The sequence below is a fragment of the Drosophila ficusphila genome, unplaced genomic scaffold (assembly GCF_018152265.1).
Source record: "Drosophila ficusphila isolate 14025-0441.05 unplaced genomic scaffold, ASM1815226v1 contig_414, whole genome shotgun sequence".
In the NCBI taxonomy this organism is placed as follows: domain Eukaryota; kingdom Metazoa; phylum Arthropoda; class Insecta; order Diptera; family Drosophilidae; genus Drosophila; species Drosophila ficusphila.
In genome coordinates, this window is record NW_025064328.1 from 12682110 (window position 1) to 12697621 (window position 15512).

At 40.3% G+C, this 15512-nt stretch overlaps 2 protein-coding genes across 2 annotated transcripts in view; one reads left to right on the forward strand and one right to left on the reverse strand.

Moving 5' to 3' along the window:
- Positions 1–5564, reverse strand: part of LOC108096875 (Krueppel-like factor luna) — a 39069-nt gene extending 33505 nt beyond the window's left edge. The window contains exons 1-3 of the mRNA XM_017198808.2: positions 4224–5564; positions 3953–3988; positions 973–1030 (exon numbers count right to left, since the gene is read on the reverse strand). Of these exons, the coding sequence (XP_017054297.1) occupies positions 973–1030; positions 3953–3988; positions 4224–4235 (106 nt within the window). The 5' untranslated portion in view covers positions 4236–5564. The remainder of the gene's footprint in view (positions 1–972; positions 1031–3952; positions 3989–4223) is intronic.
- A 3617-nt stretch (positions 5565–9181) lies between these two features.
- On the forward strand, positions 9182–11461 carry LOC108096548 (protein twist). The gene is given in 3 exon segments (XM_017198237.2): positions 9182–10185; positions 10187–10563; positions 10954–11461. Coding segments are annotated over 3 exon segments (1500 nt in total). The 5' UTR covers positions 9182–9312; the 3' UTR covers positions 11204–11461.
- Positions 11462–15512: the final 4051 nt, after the last annotated feature.

Sequence of the window (15512 nt, forward strand, 5' to 3'; positions counted from 1 at the left end):
GAGCGATACTCGCTGCGGAATCAGCATGAAGTTAATGGGCCCACAACCGATCTGCTGATGATCGCACGGCGATACTCATCAGGCGTTTTTCACGTATGAATGGCTCCGCCTGATGAGCATTAGGCAATGACTAACGTTTTGTCTCCCCTTTTGTTTGAACTTGTCTGCGGATAATCTCGGCATCCAATCCACGGGGGAGAAGTGTGGGGCAAGATCTAAGGAATTTAATGTTCGGCTTTTATGGGAGGAGTGTGATCTCAGGTTGATATAAATGCTGATAGTTATCTTCAGCATAGATCTCCGTATTGTTCCCAACGAGCTGCGCTTTTACTTATCGAATAGATTGTTTGTTCATCATTTGTTGCCGATCGGGAATATCTTTTATGATCTGATTGAATTCCACAGATTAAGACTTGGGAATTTCGAATTTTGTTGGGCGGTTTTCTAATTTGAATATTTATTAATATTAATTAGGATTCAAGAAATTGGTTATTTATTTTTTTATCTTATACTATGAGCACCCCATATAAATCTATTAAATTTCCTTTGAACTATTAAAGCTATTAAGATATTAAAGATATTATTCTTGTTTTCCAGATAAGGTTGTACAAATTCCAAATATTTATTTTTTAATTGTACATGTTAATAATAATCCTTAATAATCTCAACAAATTTGTTTAATACCCAACGTTAGTTTTCTATTTTTACCTTTCACTCCACCCACCGTAGACATTCCGAAAATAAATTTTAAGCACTTAATGCCCAAAATGAGTTTAACTTCATTAGACAAGAAATGCAAATTGGTTTTGTACCCCATTTTTTCTAGACGTTCGATATTCTCTCTCTGGCGGTGACCTGCTTTTTTCAAGTGATCAACTTGTGGCGGCCATTTCATTGATTAATTGCTTTCGGCCCGGTCAGCATATGAGTTCAGGTTGAGTCAACTAAGATAGCGTATAATTAGCAACTTACCGCGCGGCGAACGCAAGCTCAAATCAACTGGTTCAACCTGAACCGGAGGGCCCTCTGCCTGTGGATCGAGAAGAAATTAAAGTTTATCAGCATCGTCATCAATATTGTTTATCGGCGGGCGGCTTATTTATACGACTTATTATATATGCAGTCGAACAATAGAGTCATAAGCGCTACTTTGGCTAATCAAGTTTGACAAAATGTTGTTGATGGGCGAAAGTGTTGAACGGCCAAAGAACTTTGTCCATGGGGGGGGTTTCAAAAAAAAAAAGGAGAAGAAGTCTCGAGGAAAGTGGAGTGTGCGTGTTTGGGAGCTGTTTGCTTATTGAATTCATCTACCTGGAACAACCGCAAATGACTTCCGTCGATATCTTTCTTACTCCATATGGGAGATCGGGCCAGATAAGTGGGAAGAAACCGAAAAACCACAATTGTTGCGCATTTCATGCGCTTACGAAATCTTTAGCCAATAAACTAACGGCAATAAAAACCAAAAAAAATAATAAACCAACAAAAAATCGCCGCGAAAATAACAAAGAAACAGTTATGAGCTGCCCGCAGCGCCATAAAATGGATAAATTTTAATTTGGCACTGCATATGCATTTTTGCGAGGGGGAGGGGAGGGGTGGAAGCCAACACTCTGCAATATTATTTAAACGAGGCTTAAAATATATTTAAAGGGTGTTCCGGACCACGAGTTACCATACAGAGGGTTAAGAAAAGGTTTAAAGATCCAAGCGAATGATTAAATTATAACCCCTAATTAGCAATAAGTGTATCGTATGATCATTTTAGCAAAGAGTTTAAGGTTATGGCATTATTTTTGTTAAAAAAAAGGAAAGACTTTTAATAAATTACTTTTATTTATTTTTACTATTTGAAAAATGCTTAATAATTTAAAAGCAAAAGTATGAAAGCATTTAGTTAATGGTAATTAGTGGAAGCAAAAAGTCGTTAATCCCACTAAATTATTTACTTATTTTTTCCTGCTTAAATTTTTTATATATTTTTTCACTTTTCGTTTTTAATTAATTATGTAAGCCTTCAGTTTCGTTTAACATATAAGAGTTAAGAGTTCATACAACAAACTAAAATTTACTAAAAAGTTACACTAATTACCTCCTCATCTATTTAACTTTTCCTCCTTTTCATGGAATAAACCATTCAAGTTTTCTTCTTGACCAGTCAACTTGGTTAACCCTAATCCACTTGCAGGGTAGTCATCCAGCCTGATGCCAACAACACGGTCGCGAACAACGCCAGCGACACCAACAACAACCAACAACCAGAAACCAAGACGTCGAACAACGAAGCCAAGATCCATGGATGCAGAATATGTGCCCAGTGGGCAAAACAACGACAATTGTCAGGCTTGTAGCGCAAATTATGAAAAAATGTCATTGGCGAGTGGGCGAAAAGATGATGTTGGATGAGGAGAGGAGGGGGTTTCAAGAGGGGGATTTTAGAGGGGAAACTGGAGAACCCAGAACTTGGCCACGCGATTTGAGCAGTTGTTTACCGCTGTCGCCGCTTACTGCCATGCAGTTATTTATACAAACAAATGCTCATTGCCAGCATTAGATTAGATAGTTTGTCTTCGATTGTGTCGAATGGCAGCCGCGGGGCCAATTGCGACGTCTCTCTGGCTTTTTGGCCTTTTTTTGCCCGCTTCGTGGCCCACAACATTGTGACAACAACTTCATTGGCCGGCAGGAGATCGAAATCTGGCTTGAGATTCAGACCCAGATCCAGATCCAGATCGAGATCGAGATTGAAATCGAAATCGAGATGGGGGAACGGTGATCGACGCTGGAGATTGCAATTGATATGCGAGTGATGTTGGTTCCCCTGTCCGAAGGTATTTATATTTATATTTCTTAGCCTCCGTTTGCTTTTCCCTCTAATTGCCCGCGCTGATTTATTGTTATATAGATTTCCTCTCCCCTCTACTTCACCTTCCCCTTCAACCGCTTCTTTATGATATTGTTATGGGACGCTGCAGCCTCCGATCTGCTAATTTGTGTTGGGACGTGCTGAAATTTCTCATAGGCGCCGCAATTGATAGAATGATGGCCGGGACATTAGTTGGCTCCGATTTTTCCCTCTACATTCCCCTCCTCCTCACTTCCCCTCCCCGCCGGTGGACCCACTGGAACTCAATTTTATGGATTGTCTTACGCTTGGTATGTGGTTTTCTGCTGCTACCGCTCCGTTGAGTGACGGCTTTTGCCTTTGAGGCGGACGAATGGCATGGGATGGGTTTTATGGGGCAGCCAAACGAATTGGCCCACTGGGAATTCCTTCGCAATTGTCATTTCGAATGGCCAGAAGTGTATCGCTAACATGAAAATATTTCACTCGGCGCGGGCCTAATTGATAGAGGTTTTTTTTTTGGGCGGTAATTGCAGCTCATGAAACTTATGGGCCTTAATGAGTTAGTTTTAACTGATATTGAAGACAAATGACCACCAATAACAATTACTTAAGGACAGCAAAGATGGCAGCAAAATTGCCTGCGTGTAGAGGTAATTAAAATTAAGCAAGGCTTTTATTTTATGGTATAAATCTTGTTGGCTTATTAAACAAATAAGAAAGATCTTCACTGATTTGAATTCCAAGTTACCTACAATAGACATAACCATTAAGAAAAGTAATCCAATTATCTAATTCGTATCCTCCTTCTTTTTTATTATTTTATTTTATAATTAGTTAAAAATATCATTAATAATCATTACTATCCTTGTTGTCATAAAGTTTGAGTAAAGTCAGAAGAGTGTATCCGTTTGTTTTAGAAAAGCAAACTTGTTGAAAAGTTTCAAATTTAAAATTTTTTCGCCAATCTGTTCAATTGTGTGGGACTACTTTAAGATATAAATCTTGTAAAAAACACAGTAAATCATAATTAGTTTTTCGATTCACACTACTTTATTATTTTACCCCGTTCATATCACTACGATCTAAGATAATCCGCAAACTCACCTCCTTTGCTGACAGAGGGTCGGATCCAAGTCCATTCTGCAAAGAGAAGCAGAAACAGGGAATTAGTCGCGTTTCTCTCCCCATTTTTAAGGCAACAGGTTGGTGTCAGTTCCCCTCTTGACCCCTCCTGAACCCCTGACCCGGTAACCCTCGGGAGTCACCAAAACAAACTTTCAGCTGACAGGGTCAGAAGAGGTGGCCAAGAAGGAAGAAGAAGGAAAGAGGGGGGGCACATGGCATATGGCGTTGGCGTCGCCGTCGTTGTACTTACCATGAAAACCATTAAATTGTAAAACGTCTTACAAAATAATAATTGCCCGGCAACGTTCTGGCCACGTTACAAAAGACAGGCAGCAAGGGTTTTTTTTGCAAGGAGGGTTGGGAAAGTGGAGGCGGATGCTTGAAATAATCGCTGTTTTGGTTTTGGCTTTTGCTTTTGGCCTGGCTTTTGTCGCAGCAGCTGTTGCCTGTGTTTCTTTTCTTGCAACTGCCGCATGCTATTTCGCATCCGCGGAATCAATGACAAAACGAGTGCAACGCACCTTGAGTTTTTTTCGTTACCCCTTTATTTTTTGTTGTTGTTGTGCTTCTTTATCTTTTTGTGTTGCTGTTTTTTTTTCTTAGCTTAGCTTGTTTATGGCTTTAACTTGCGTTTCGGTGGCGGGAGGCGACCCTTTGGTGGGAGGGGGGCCACCGTTGCAGAAGCAAAAGCCGCATTTTGAGGGGGGAACGAATGCAGCCAGAAAATCGAGGGATGCGCAGTGCGTGACGAAGTTACTTAGGCAAATATATTATGAGTCGCCTAAGCATGACTAAAAAAAAAACTAAGGCACACAAAACCAACAGATTTTTCCAATTGAACGAAAAGAAAAAAAGAGGCGAAGAGATAACTAAAATTGGCAATTACTAGTGGCCCTGCATCCGGTTTTAGTTATAGTCTGTGGCTCACTTATTAGCACTTATTGCCGCTGTTTCCTGGGCGGGGGTGTTACACTTGCTGTTGTTTTTGTTGTTGTTTTTGTTATTTTTTTGTTGCTTTTGCTGTTGTGGGGCTTGCATTTCCGGTTGCCCAGTCGGCTGGCAGTCAATTGCAGTTCCCGGTCCCGCGGGCGCTATAAAACTCGCACTTAATTCGATCAACTAAGGCACATGCTACAAATACAACGCCCCGGCCACCAAACAGCGTGTGTTGTTATTTATTATTTATTCCTCTTGATTCTTGGTTTTATACTTTGTTGCTGTTGTTGTCGCCGTTGTTGATGTTGTTGTATTTATCGAGCGAGCGAGCGTGAGTGTGCAAATTACAGCACATCCGTCATTTTAATTTCACTTAAAACGCCATTTAAAGCGTCGCACCAACACACACACCAAAATGCAGCACGCAGTGCACGCACGCACGCATGCGCAAAAACGCCGGTTGAAAAGCGCAACGGAACGAAACGAAATGGAACGCAGTGAACATCAGCCAACTAACTGTTGTTTATATCTTTATTATTTATTATTCCTTTTATTATCATTCTTGTTTTGGTTTTGTTTTTTTTGGGTGAAATAACTGAATTTACATTTCAAATTAAAAAGTAAAAGGAAGCGTTGCCCACCGGAGCACGTTTGAACGCGGCGCGGAGCAAACTTGCTCTGAGCTCTTCGAATTTCAACCGCCAACTTTGGCTCCCCAAAGCGTGGTGAGCTTTGCCGCCCCGAACTCACCACACCCCCAACACGCATTTGTTGACGTGCGCTGTGTGTGTGTTTGTGTGTGTGCACCACTTTGTTTGTTTGTTTAGTTAAGGTGGAGCTAGGCTAAAATGACAAGTTGGCGCTTATATTATTGGGTGGCCAACATTCGTTCGCCAGTGTGTGTGAGAGCCCCCACCCAAACGCGCACGTGTGTGTGCTAGCGAGCGCTTTTTTGCCATTTGAGTAGGTATGTGTGCTTGTGTGCTGTTAATTAACATTCAGCACACACACACGCGGACAGCCGCTTGACAAGCTCAAAGTGTAGGTGTTTGGCGCCAGCGATTTCATTGGCTACTGACCGAACCACAAAAGGGAGAGGGGGTGCGGGAGGAGTAGGTGGGTGAGGTGAGTGGGGACAATTAACACACGAACACAAGATACTTTTTGGAGCACTCGCTGACAGCAGCCGCAGTTTCCATCAAGCGGCTTTGCTTCTAATCTCAGAGGCTGTATCGCACACGATTTTCCCTAGCTAACCACAGTCGAAATTCGATAAGTCCAGTTAGTAATTACGACTTGCAGAATTAAAATCAGATTACTTTCGGCTTAAAACTGTCAAAAATGTTAAAAACATAACAAATAAATTTAAAACTTTACTGCTAAAAGTGTACATACGTTAAAACGAGTTCTATATTATTTTACTTAAATCAGTAAACCAAGTGTTTTTTATTCGACATTTTCGGTTTTTACTGTGAACTAAAAAAAAGCAAATGAAAACATTAAATGCTAGACTTTTGCTACTTGTATTTTTGTATAAACATACTTAATCATTTTAAATTTGCATTTGTATTGATTTTAATTTAACGTTTGTTGTTTCTAGACTATAATTTCTATATTTTAGAGAATAAACGGTGAATTGTAAAAGAAAATCATATACATTTACACAAATAAAAATAATAATATAGCCCAACGATTAAATAGTGTTGAAATATATCTTTAAACAATGCAGTTTTAAAGCCAATGCTTAAATCTTATAAAATGTGTAATAAATTCATTCGCCAAATGCAACATATGGAGTTTGGACTGTAAGATCAAAAGCTGTGGGAGTTTGAGTACAGACCGCTCGCCGCCCCTTTTTATCCCAGAGAGCGAACCGTTAGACGTCGCCAGACTACCTGATCCACTTTTCCACGCGCTTTGACGACCATTTTTGGTAACAATAAATCGTGATACATCATCAAAAGTCAATTCGAATATGTAGACAACGCTTGCGCTCTCGGCAGGCAAAAAATATTTTAATTTTAATTGATTGTCGAGCGAGATTTACGTGCACCAAAAGTTTCTTCTCACGCTCCGCACACTGCCACACACATGGTTTTTGCGATGGCAGGATTAGAGCATTGTCAAAATGGAAAGTTGGCCGGCCTGAAAATCGTTTGGCAATCGCACCACGCAAAGCCTGAAAAAAGACGACAAGAGATGAAAAACAGAAGCAGCATCGCTAAAAAAAAAGTAATACGCAAAATACCTTTTCCAGCTTCTCTCTCATTTGGTTTTTTCGTTTGATTTGGGTTCGTAAACGGAATTGAAATCAATAAACTACGTGACTGCAGCGTGTCCAATGGGAACATTAAGATCATTTTGAGACGTTGGATATACATCTCTGTTACGTTACTCTGTGGCGCCATCTACGAGAAGAATTTCTCAAGGTTTTAAATTGGGAAATATTTGTTTAAAAAGAAATAAAATCGTTAATTGCATTATCCTTTGGTTATTTATAAAAACTAGCTTTGTTTAATGTTAAATGCACATGGCCTAAAATTTTAACTTACAATTTTTTTTATTTTTAAAGTATACTTTAAGGCACTAATGGAAAGTGACTATCCTAAAACAAATATTCATTTTTCATCCCAAAAGTTGGCAAGGTTCTGTTTAGTTAATTGAAAAAAGCGCATAAAAAATATAAATTCAAAATATATATATTTTTTAACCAATAAGAACCGTAATTATTGTGCTATAAATACTTAAATTAATTTTTACTTTAAATCAATGTATAAAGAAACAAAAATAAAAGTTTGATTATTTTTGTGATTTTGATTTATTTTTATTTACTACCTAATCTGAATATTTAACTCTATCAAAAATCTTTATTGATTTTATAAATGTAACAATAATTATTTAAGGCCATAAATGATATTGGGTACTGCTTACAAGCTCCGCAGGGCCAGGTACTCTTGGAACAGGGCAAAACCCTGTTGGTGGTTTTTCTAAGGGGACGACAATTCCTTTTCCTGGGGTTTTGCTATTACCTAAGCCGGCGATCGACGATCGGCGATAGCGGTTTTTTCCAGCGGAAGTTCGCGCTCAACATTAATCGGGTATTTTCGGTGTCCGCGGCAGGCAGGCAGATAATTATATCCGGAAATTTGACTTTTCGCTCGTATTTTTCTGGATTTTCGGAGCTCCGAGCGTTTGTCGGCTGCGATTTTCTCGGTACGTGTGTGTGGGAATTCACTAATTAGGCATAATGAAACCTTTTTTGTGGAGTTCCCCTTGTTTAGGGTTGAGGATTATATGCTTTACGATAGTTGGCAACTGATTATTATATAATAACGGAATGATTTTGATGGGCAAGCGTCTAAACATTTTGGCGTGTTTCCTGGGAAATTCCAGCAGCACAAGGAACCTCTAATCTTAAATTTCACGAACATAAATAGATGATTGGTACTCTTTTCAATCAGAAAAAACTAAATTTAATATAAGTATTTGATTGAGCAGTTTGTAGCTATTAAATATATTATTTAAATATTAAATTACATAAGAAAGTCGTAAACAAATTATTTTGTATTATTTAAATCTACCGAACTTAACATACACAAAAATATCATATAAAAAATAAATAAAACAATATGTCAAAGCCATCCCATCCCGAAAGTTCTAAGATACAATTTCTTAATTAAAAATGTCTTGTATTAACCCATATGAACGAAATTATGTAAATTGAAAATGCAATTATAAGTACTTAAATTTTACAGCTTAAAAAGTTGTTACTTTAAAAATTTCTTTCCCAAAACGATTCCCAATCAAATTTTATAACAAAAATACATACATTAACGAAGCATTCTCCCATTTCGGATCAACAAGTAACAACATATCAAAAATAGCCGATAAGTCCCGGCACATCCCACGTTTTGATTTCCAGCGTCCATTTCCCGACGTTTTCCCAAATCGAGAGAAAACCCAAAGAATAACCCAAGAGAGGGCTATGAAAAATCCAGAGCTCGATCCGAAGTCAAGGCTCTCATTTCTGAATGTTCGGAAAGAAGAATTTTTGCAGCCGCTGCTTGCCGCTTGAGAATATCAAAATCCCCCGCCGGCCACTGACGACATACCTGCTGCCGCAGCTTCCGCCATTGGGTGCGAGCGAGATGGCCGTACGAGCGCGCGAGCGGGACAACAATAGGGCGGCGGCAGCGAATGGCCGTCGAGCAGTCGCAAAATGTCAATTTGAGCAATGGCCGGAAGGATCGTGCGTCAGTTGCGTTCCGTCAGTGCGTGCAAGCAGATCGATTCACAAAACGCGGGCGTGAAACTACACACATTGTTCCAAAACAATATATATCTTTAAAAATATATATATCTCAACTCAAGAAGTGTTTTAGAAAACATAGAAAGATCACCAAATGATGAGCGCTCGCTCGGTGTCGCCAAAAGTGCTGCTGGACATTAGCTACAAGCCCACGCTGCCGAATATCATGGAGCTGCAGCACAATGTGATCAAGCTCATCCAGGTGGAACAACAGGCCTACATGCAATCCGGCTACCAACTCCAGCAGCAGCAGCAGCAACATCTCCACCAGCAACAACAGCAGCAGCAGAACCAGCAGCAACCTCAGTATGCCCCACTGCCATCGGAATATGCGGCCTATGGCATCACGGAACTGGAGGACAACGACTACAATATACCCAGCAACGAGGTACTCAGCACCAGCAGCAACCAGAGTGCCCAGAGTGCCAGCCTGGAGCTGAACAACAACAACACCGGCAGCAACAACTCGGTTTCCGGCAGCAATCCGAGTGGATTTGACCCCCAAACCAACGGAGGATCCTCGTGGAATGAACATGGCAAGAGGCCCAGGAGCAGTGGTGATTACGATTGCCAGACCGGAGGTTCACTGGCCATGCAGCCGGAACACAAGAAGCTTATCCACCACCAACAGCAGCAGCAGCAGCAACATCAGCAACAGCAACATCAACAGCAGCAGCAACACATTTATGTGGATTACTTACCCACCACCGTGGATGAGGTGGCATCGGCTCAATCTTGTCCAGGAGTCCAGAGCACCTGCACCTCGCCTCACTCGCATTTTGAGTTCCCCGACGAAGATCTTCCCGAGCACAAGACTCAGGTTTTCCTGCCCCTCTACAACAACCAGCAACAATCGCAGCAGCAGCAGCAGCAACAGCAACAGCAGCAACACCAACAGACTCACTCCCAAATGCACTTCCAAACGGCCTATAGACAGAGTTTCGAGGGCTATGAGCCGGCCAATTCCCCTGAATGGCAGTGCCTATTCCAGCTCGGATCGGGACGACATGGAGTATGCCCGCCACAATGCCCTGAGTTCCGTGAGCGATCTCAATGGAGGAGTCATGTCGCCCGCCTGTTTGGCGGATGACGGAAGTGCCGGCAGCTTGCTGGACGGTTCGGATGCCGGCGGAAAGGCCTTCCGGAAGCCACGTCGCCGGCTGAAGCGGAAGCCCAGCAAGTCGGAGGAGACGGACGAGTTCAGCAACCAGCGGGTGATGGCCAATGTGAGGGAGAGGCAGCGCACCCAGAGCCTCAACGACGCCTTCAAGTCCCTGCAGCAGATCATCCCCACGCTGCCCAGCGACAAGCTCAGCAAGATCCAGACCCTCAAACTGGCCACAAGGTAATATAAAGTTTGCTGTCTAAACATTTTCTTGCATTTATACAAAAATTGTTTAATTTTCCATGCCAAAAGTTTATTTTTGACTATCTAAACCAAGACAATAACATCCCAATATCATTTTCGTGGCCATCATATAATCAATTTTGTTAATAACTTATGTTTATGCTTGGGCCTTATGTTTATCCTTTTTTAGTATAAATATTTTCTGAACGGAACATTTTTACATAGCCCAATTTTATTTCGTTATCAATTTAGAAAACATTTTAATCCCAAAATATACGAGTATATATTACACTAAATGTTTTCCTAACTTCCATTAGAGGATTTACCTACTTTTTTAATTACTCCTTTTAATATAGTACTAATCGACAAATTTTCTTTAACTTACAGATACATCGACTTCCTGTGCCGCATGCTCAGCTCGAGCGACATTTCCCTGCTGAAGGCGTTGGAGGCCCAGGGATCGCCCTCGGCCTACGGATCGGCCAGCTCCATATTGAGTGCGGCTGCCAATGGAGCCGATGCCGATCTGAAGTGCCTGCGGAAGGCGAACGGAGCACCTATCATCCCGCCCGAGAAGCTGAGCTACCTTTTCGGGGTGTGGCGCATGGAGGGCGATGCCCAGCACCAGAAGGCATAGCAACGGATCGGGCGACTATATACTAAATGAATATATATGCCTGCCAAGGATCCAGGATGGGCTTCCAGCTGCAACTATCGTGTGAATTCCAGAGCCCTGGCCGCTCTCACTCTTCAATTCTCTGTCACTCTTTCCATATATACGTGTCGATTATATAGATGTCTAAGCCTAAGCCTACGATTAAAGCCTATTTAATTTGTATAGTCTAAACTAAACTAAATTAATTGTAAAAACGAAACAAGCCAAGAAACAAAGAAAAGCCATGATGAACAAAAACCGAACGCCATTTTGCATTTAATTATTGTATTTCTCTCTCTGTTCGTTCCATTTTGCTGCGGTTTCTGGGATTCCATCCCCTTCACTAAATTGGGCGCGAAAATGTCTTCGCTGGGGGGGTCGGTCCCCAAGTTTGGGCTTTTTGTCTTATAAAGCGGAGACAATCGAAGCGACGTCGACATACTTAGAGCGTAACGTCATTCCGACGACAGATGGACGGCGGGCGGACGCAATGGTTCTGTGTGTATCTGCGAGATACACATTGCATCCTATAGATACTCGGTGTGTTCATGGGAAGAACACCAGGCAGAGTCCCGCGATGGAGCAACACATCCACATCCGGTTGATTTATGTTCGAAAACATAAAAACTGTTTACAAAGTATACCCAACGGCAACCAAATATATAGTGAGCAATGTATTTGTGTCGCCAAAATGCGTGCTTAAAATGCTCATAATTAGCTCAGTCAGATAATTTAGTCGCCGCCGCCGCCTTGGGGCCTGGAAAACTGGACTCCTCCTCATCAAAGGCCTGAAATCGCTCCGATCGCTCTCGTTCATAGTTGTTGACTTAATTGCTTTTTAAATGACAGCTCTCGTTGCTCGAAAGTGCTCTCCGCTCTAAATACATTGTACGTTGCTTATTTTGGATCTTCTAAGAGATCTGCACACAATTTGTGTGGATACAAATTTAGATTTGTATTTGGATCTGTTTAAATTGGCATATCGCATGCATGTTGACAGGTTGTCGTTCTTGGGGTTGGGGAGTCCTCATTTCCGAAGTGTTAGAAAGTATTAGGAAGATTATCAAAGATTAGGCAACTTTATACTTGAGAAAATTTATGAGGAAAGTTTTAGAAAAATTACACACTTAACGCAATTTATCTTTTGATTTTGATCATTTCACACATCGAACAAGTTTTAATTTATTTGTTTGCCAATTTATTTTATTTTTTCTTTATAAGATTTTCAAGCCTAACACTAATTTCATTCTATGGACTGAATATTCCCCTTTAAACGGAAGATAAAATAGAAGAAATTATTATCCTAAAAGTTAGCTGATAAAAAACATGAATATATTAAATTTTAAAGCATTTCTATTCTGGCCATCTATCGCAAAATGCATTCTTCATTTAAATAAAATAAATTCAAATTTAATGGTAATAGAGCTTCCTTGATATACTATTTATCTTGTAAAATAAATTGTTAGAAGAACATCGTGTTGCTTTATCGCATGTTTGTTAAAATATTTATTTAATCAAGAGAATTTCTAGCTGGCCGCCCAAATCAATAAACCGAATCACCATTTTATTTTCCTGCCAATAGTCGTATAACGAACGCAGAATTTCCCAAGAATTTCCGTATCTAATTAAGGCGGAAAACTACATATAAATGAGAGAGAAATCATGAGCGTAGAAAGAGACAGGGTTCAAGAACAATTGATTTATACGAGTATTGGTTGCCAGAACGCCCATTTTCGGATGTCTGATGAATGAATCCGAATATCGGAGGCCAATACATATCGTAGATCAAGCATCCCTTGGACTGGCGGCGCCTATTCCTTTAGAGAGTCAGCGAGGGCAGGGAAAATCGTGGCAAAGGACCCGAACAGATCCTGGCATTGTTTTCATTTCATTTACGAGTCGACCCGAGTCGCTCGCCCACACATGTGTTGGGAAAATAATAGGAAATCGGTTTGTCCCCTGGCATGAGGTCCTTTTCGCTGCGCAGCGAGATTTGCAGTCCTTAGGCGCATAGCACATGCCATTGATTACCATGTGTGGGAATTGGCCTTGCGAAAAAAAAATAAGAAAAATAAGTTAGTTAAAATCACACATAAAGAGGCAATGGCCCTTCTCCTGGCAGGGATCTCACTCGTCCTGCCGTGATCCCATCCTTCCACCCTCCGCACGTTCTAAATTTAGCTACAGGATTTATGATCCTTCGACATTTGAGCCGCTCTTCCAGCACTTTTTAAGAAACCCCTCGAATTATATACTCTCGAAAAAGGAAGAGCCTGGAAATTTTGGGGGAGGGGGAGAGGGGGCGTTGACAGTTTTGTGTCTCCCATTTTTAGGTAGCCATGAATCCCAACTCACTTTATTCCCCCTCTGGAATCCTTCAGATTCAAGGTGGTTCCCTCAATATATATTTTTTTCTTACGGGGGGGCTGAACTAAAACAATGTTCTTTGGAAATTCTACTCTGTAATTGCAGTAACTGAAACTAATACAGTGGAAAAGGCAACATTCCCCTTCAGTTTTCGAATGGTTGACACGTCATCCTTTGTCAGAGGGGAAAATATTTAGGGTTTGGGGCCAAAGAAAAATTCAAGTGCATTAGAAGAGAAAATATTGACAGGAGATTTGGTTCGATGATTTTATAACAAATCAATAAATCATTATTTGGTGAAGGTGCGGTCTTGAATATAAATAAATTTGCTGAAATGGATAAATATAATGAGAAGATAATACAACTACATGTTTCAAGTCTTTAACAAATTTTATGAACAGACTTAATTCCCTCTCATAACCTCTTCTCTTAACCTTAAATGCTAACAATTGCCTTCTTTGTTACCATTAACTTAAGACAAATAAATGAGTTTCATCAAAGCTACTTTTAATATTCCATTGAATTCCTTGCAAAAATCTCAAATATGATCAACCCGCGTACTGCTGCAGTTTCCCATTCACTTTTGAATTCCCGTATCCATTCTCAGACGAGCAGATGACCGTGTCCGTGTCCATGTTAAAGTCAAAACGGTGTGTCCAAAAATTATACGAAGCGTTTCCGATTTCAAAGTAAAGCCAGACAGACAGACGAGAGAAAAACAAAACGGAAGCGTTTGCTGCCCACTTGGAGATCGCAATGCATTGTTGTGACCCATTCGCAGACTCATTTGTGCCCCGCTGATTGATCGCCAGTGGGAGCTGGCTGCCCCAGTCCTGCATCCATGGGCGTAGAAATCTTGGTTTCATAGGGATTACAAGAAAAAAGAAGAACAATGAAGGGGATTATTACAGTGATCTAAGGTTTCCGTGTATTACAGATGCCCAAAGTAATATAAAAATAAACAAGACTGAATTTTTAAAATATTTTCAATCCTTTTTATAACATTAAGTATTATTAGGTATTAATAATAAATTCCTTGCAGAAATGTTAATGTAAACAGCTTGACGCAAATCACTTTTATTTAAATAATGTTCTTACAAATGACTGAATGATTAATAGGCTAATTATTTGAGATTTAGCAATGTTTAGACTGTTATCCGAACTGCGGAAAATTTACTAATAAAGTATACAAAATGTAAAGCAATTTTTGATTTTTATTTTACTAGATGGTTTTTTAAACATTCCCGTTTGTTTAGTTATATGTGAAACTTCTGATCTCTATTTCATGGATTATTTTTCTACACATCCTTTACCTTCTCATTTAATCGTATTTCTACTCCCATGCATGTTTTCCCCTGACCCTTCTCGATACCCCTATTCTTGGGGAAAACATCTGGTTCACGCAACGATTGCACCAACAACGAAATATGCAAACTGCTCAACGGCTCAAGTAATTAAAATCATCGATATACGAAGGTTCGTTCATGGAGGTGCTGCCAGCATTTTCGAGTGCATTTTGCCAATCAATCAGCGATCAAAGTTCATAGAAGCTCCGAGGGAAAGTATTGTGGGGGCAGGAGGGTATGGCAGCTGACTAATGGCCACCGATGATGAAGTCGGCCGATCTGTCCATCAGCAACAATAACAAAAAGCCCAGCTAATGTACTGAATGTGCATCTACGAGATACATTTTAATGTGTACGTAAATGTTTGTTTATGGCCTAGCTGTTAGTGTGAGTGTGGAAGTTCATAAAAAGACAAGTGAATAGTATTTTTAGCTGAAGGTATTCGACTAAAAATTGCTCTTCTACACTTTTTTTAAATGGTTAACTTTCTCATTTCTATATACCGTGAATATAAAGTTGTTATATTGGTGGATGCATGGTGCCACAAATCATTTTCATATTATAATTATTAGACAATA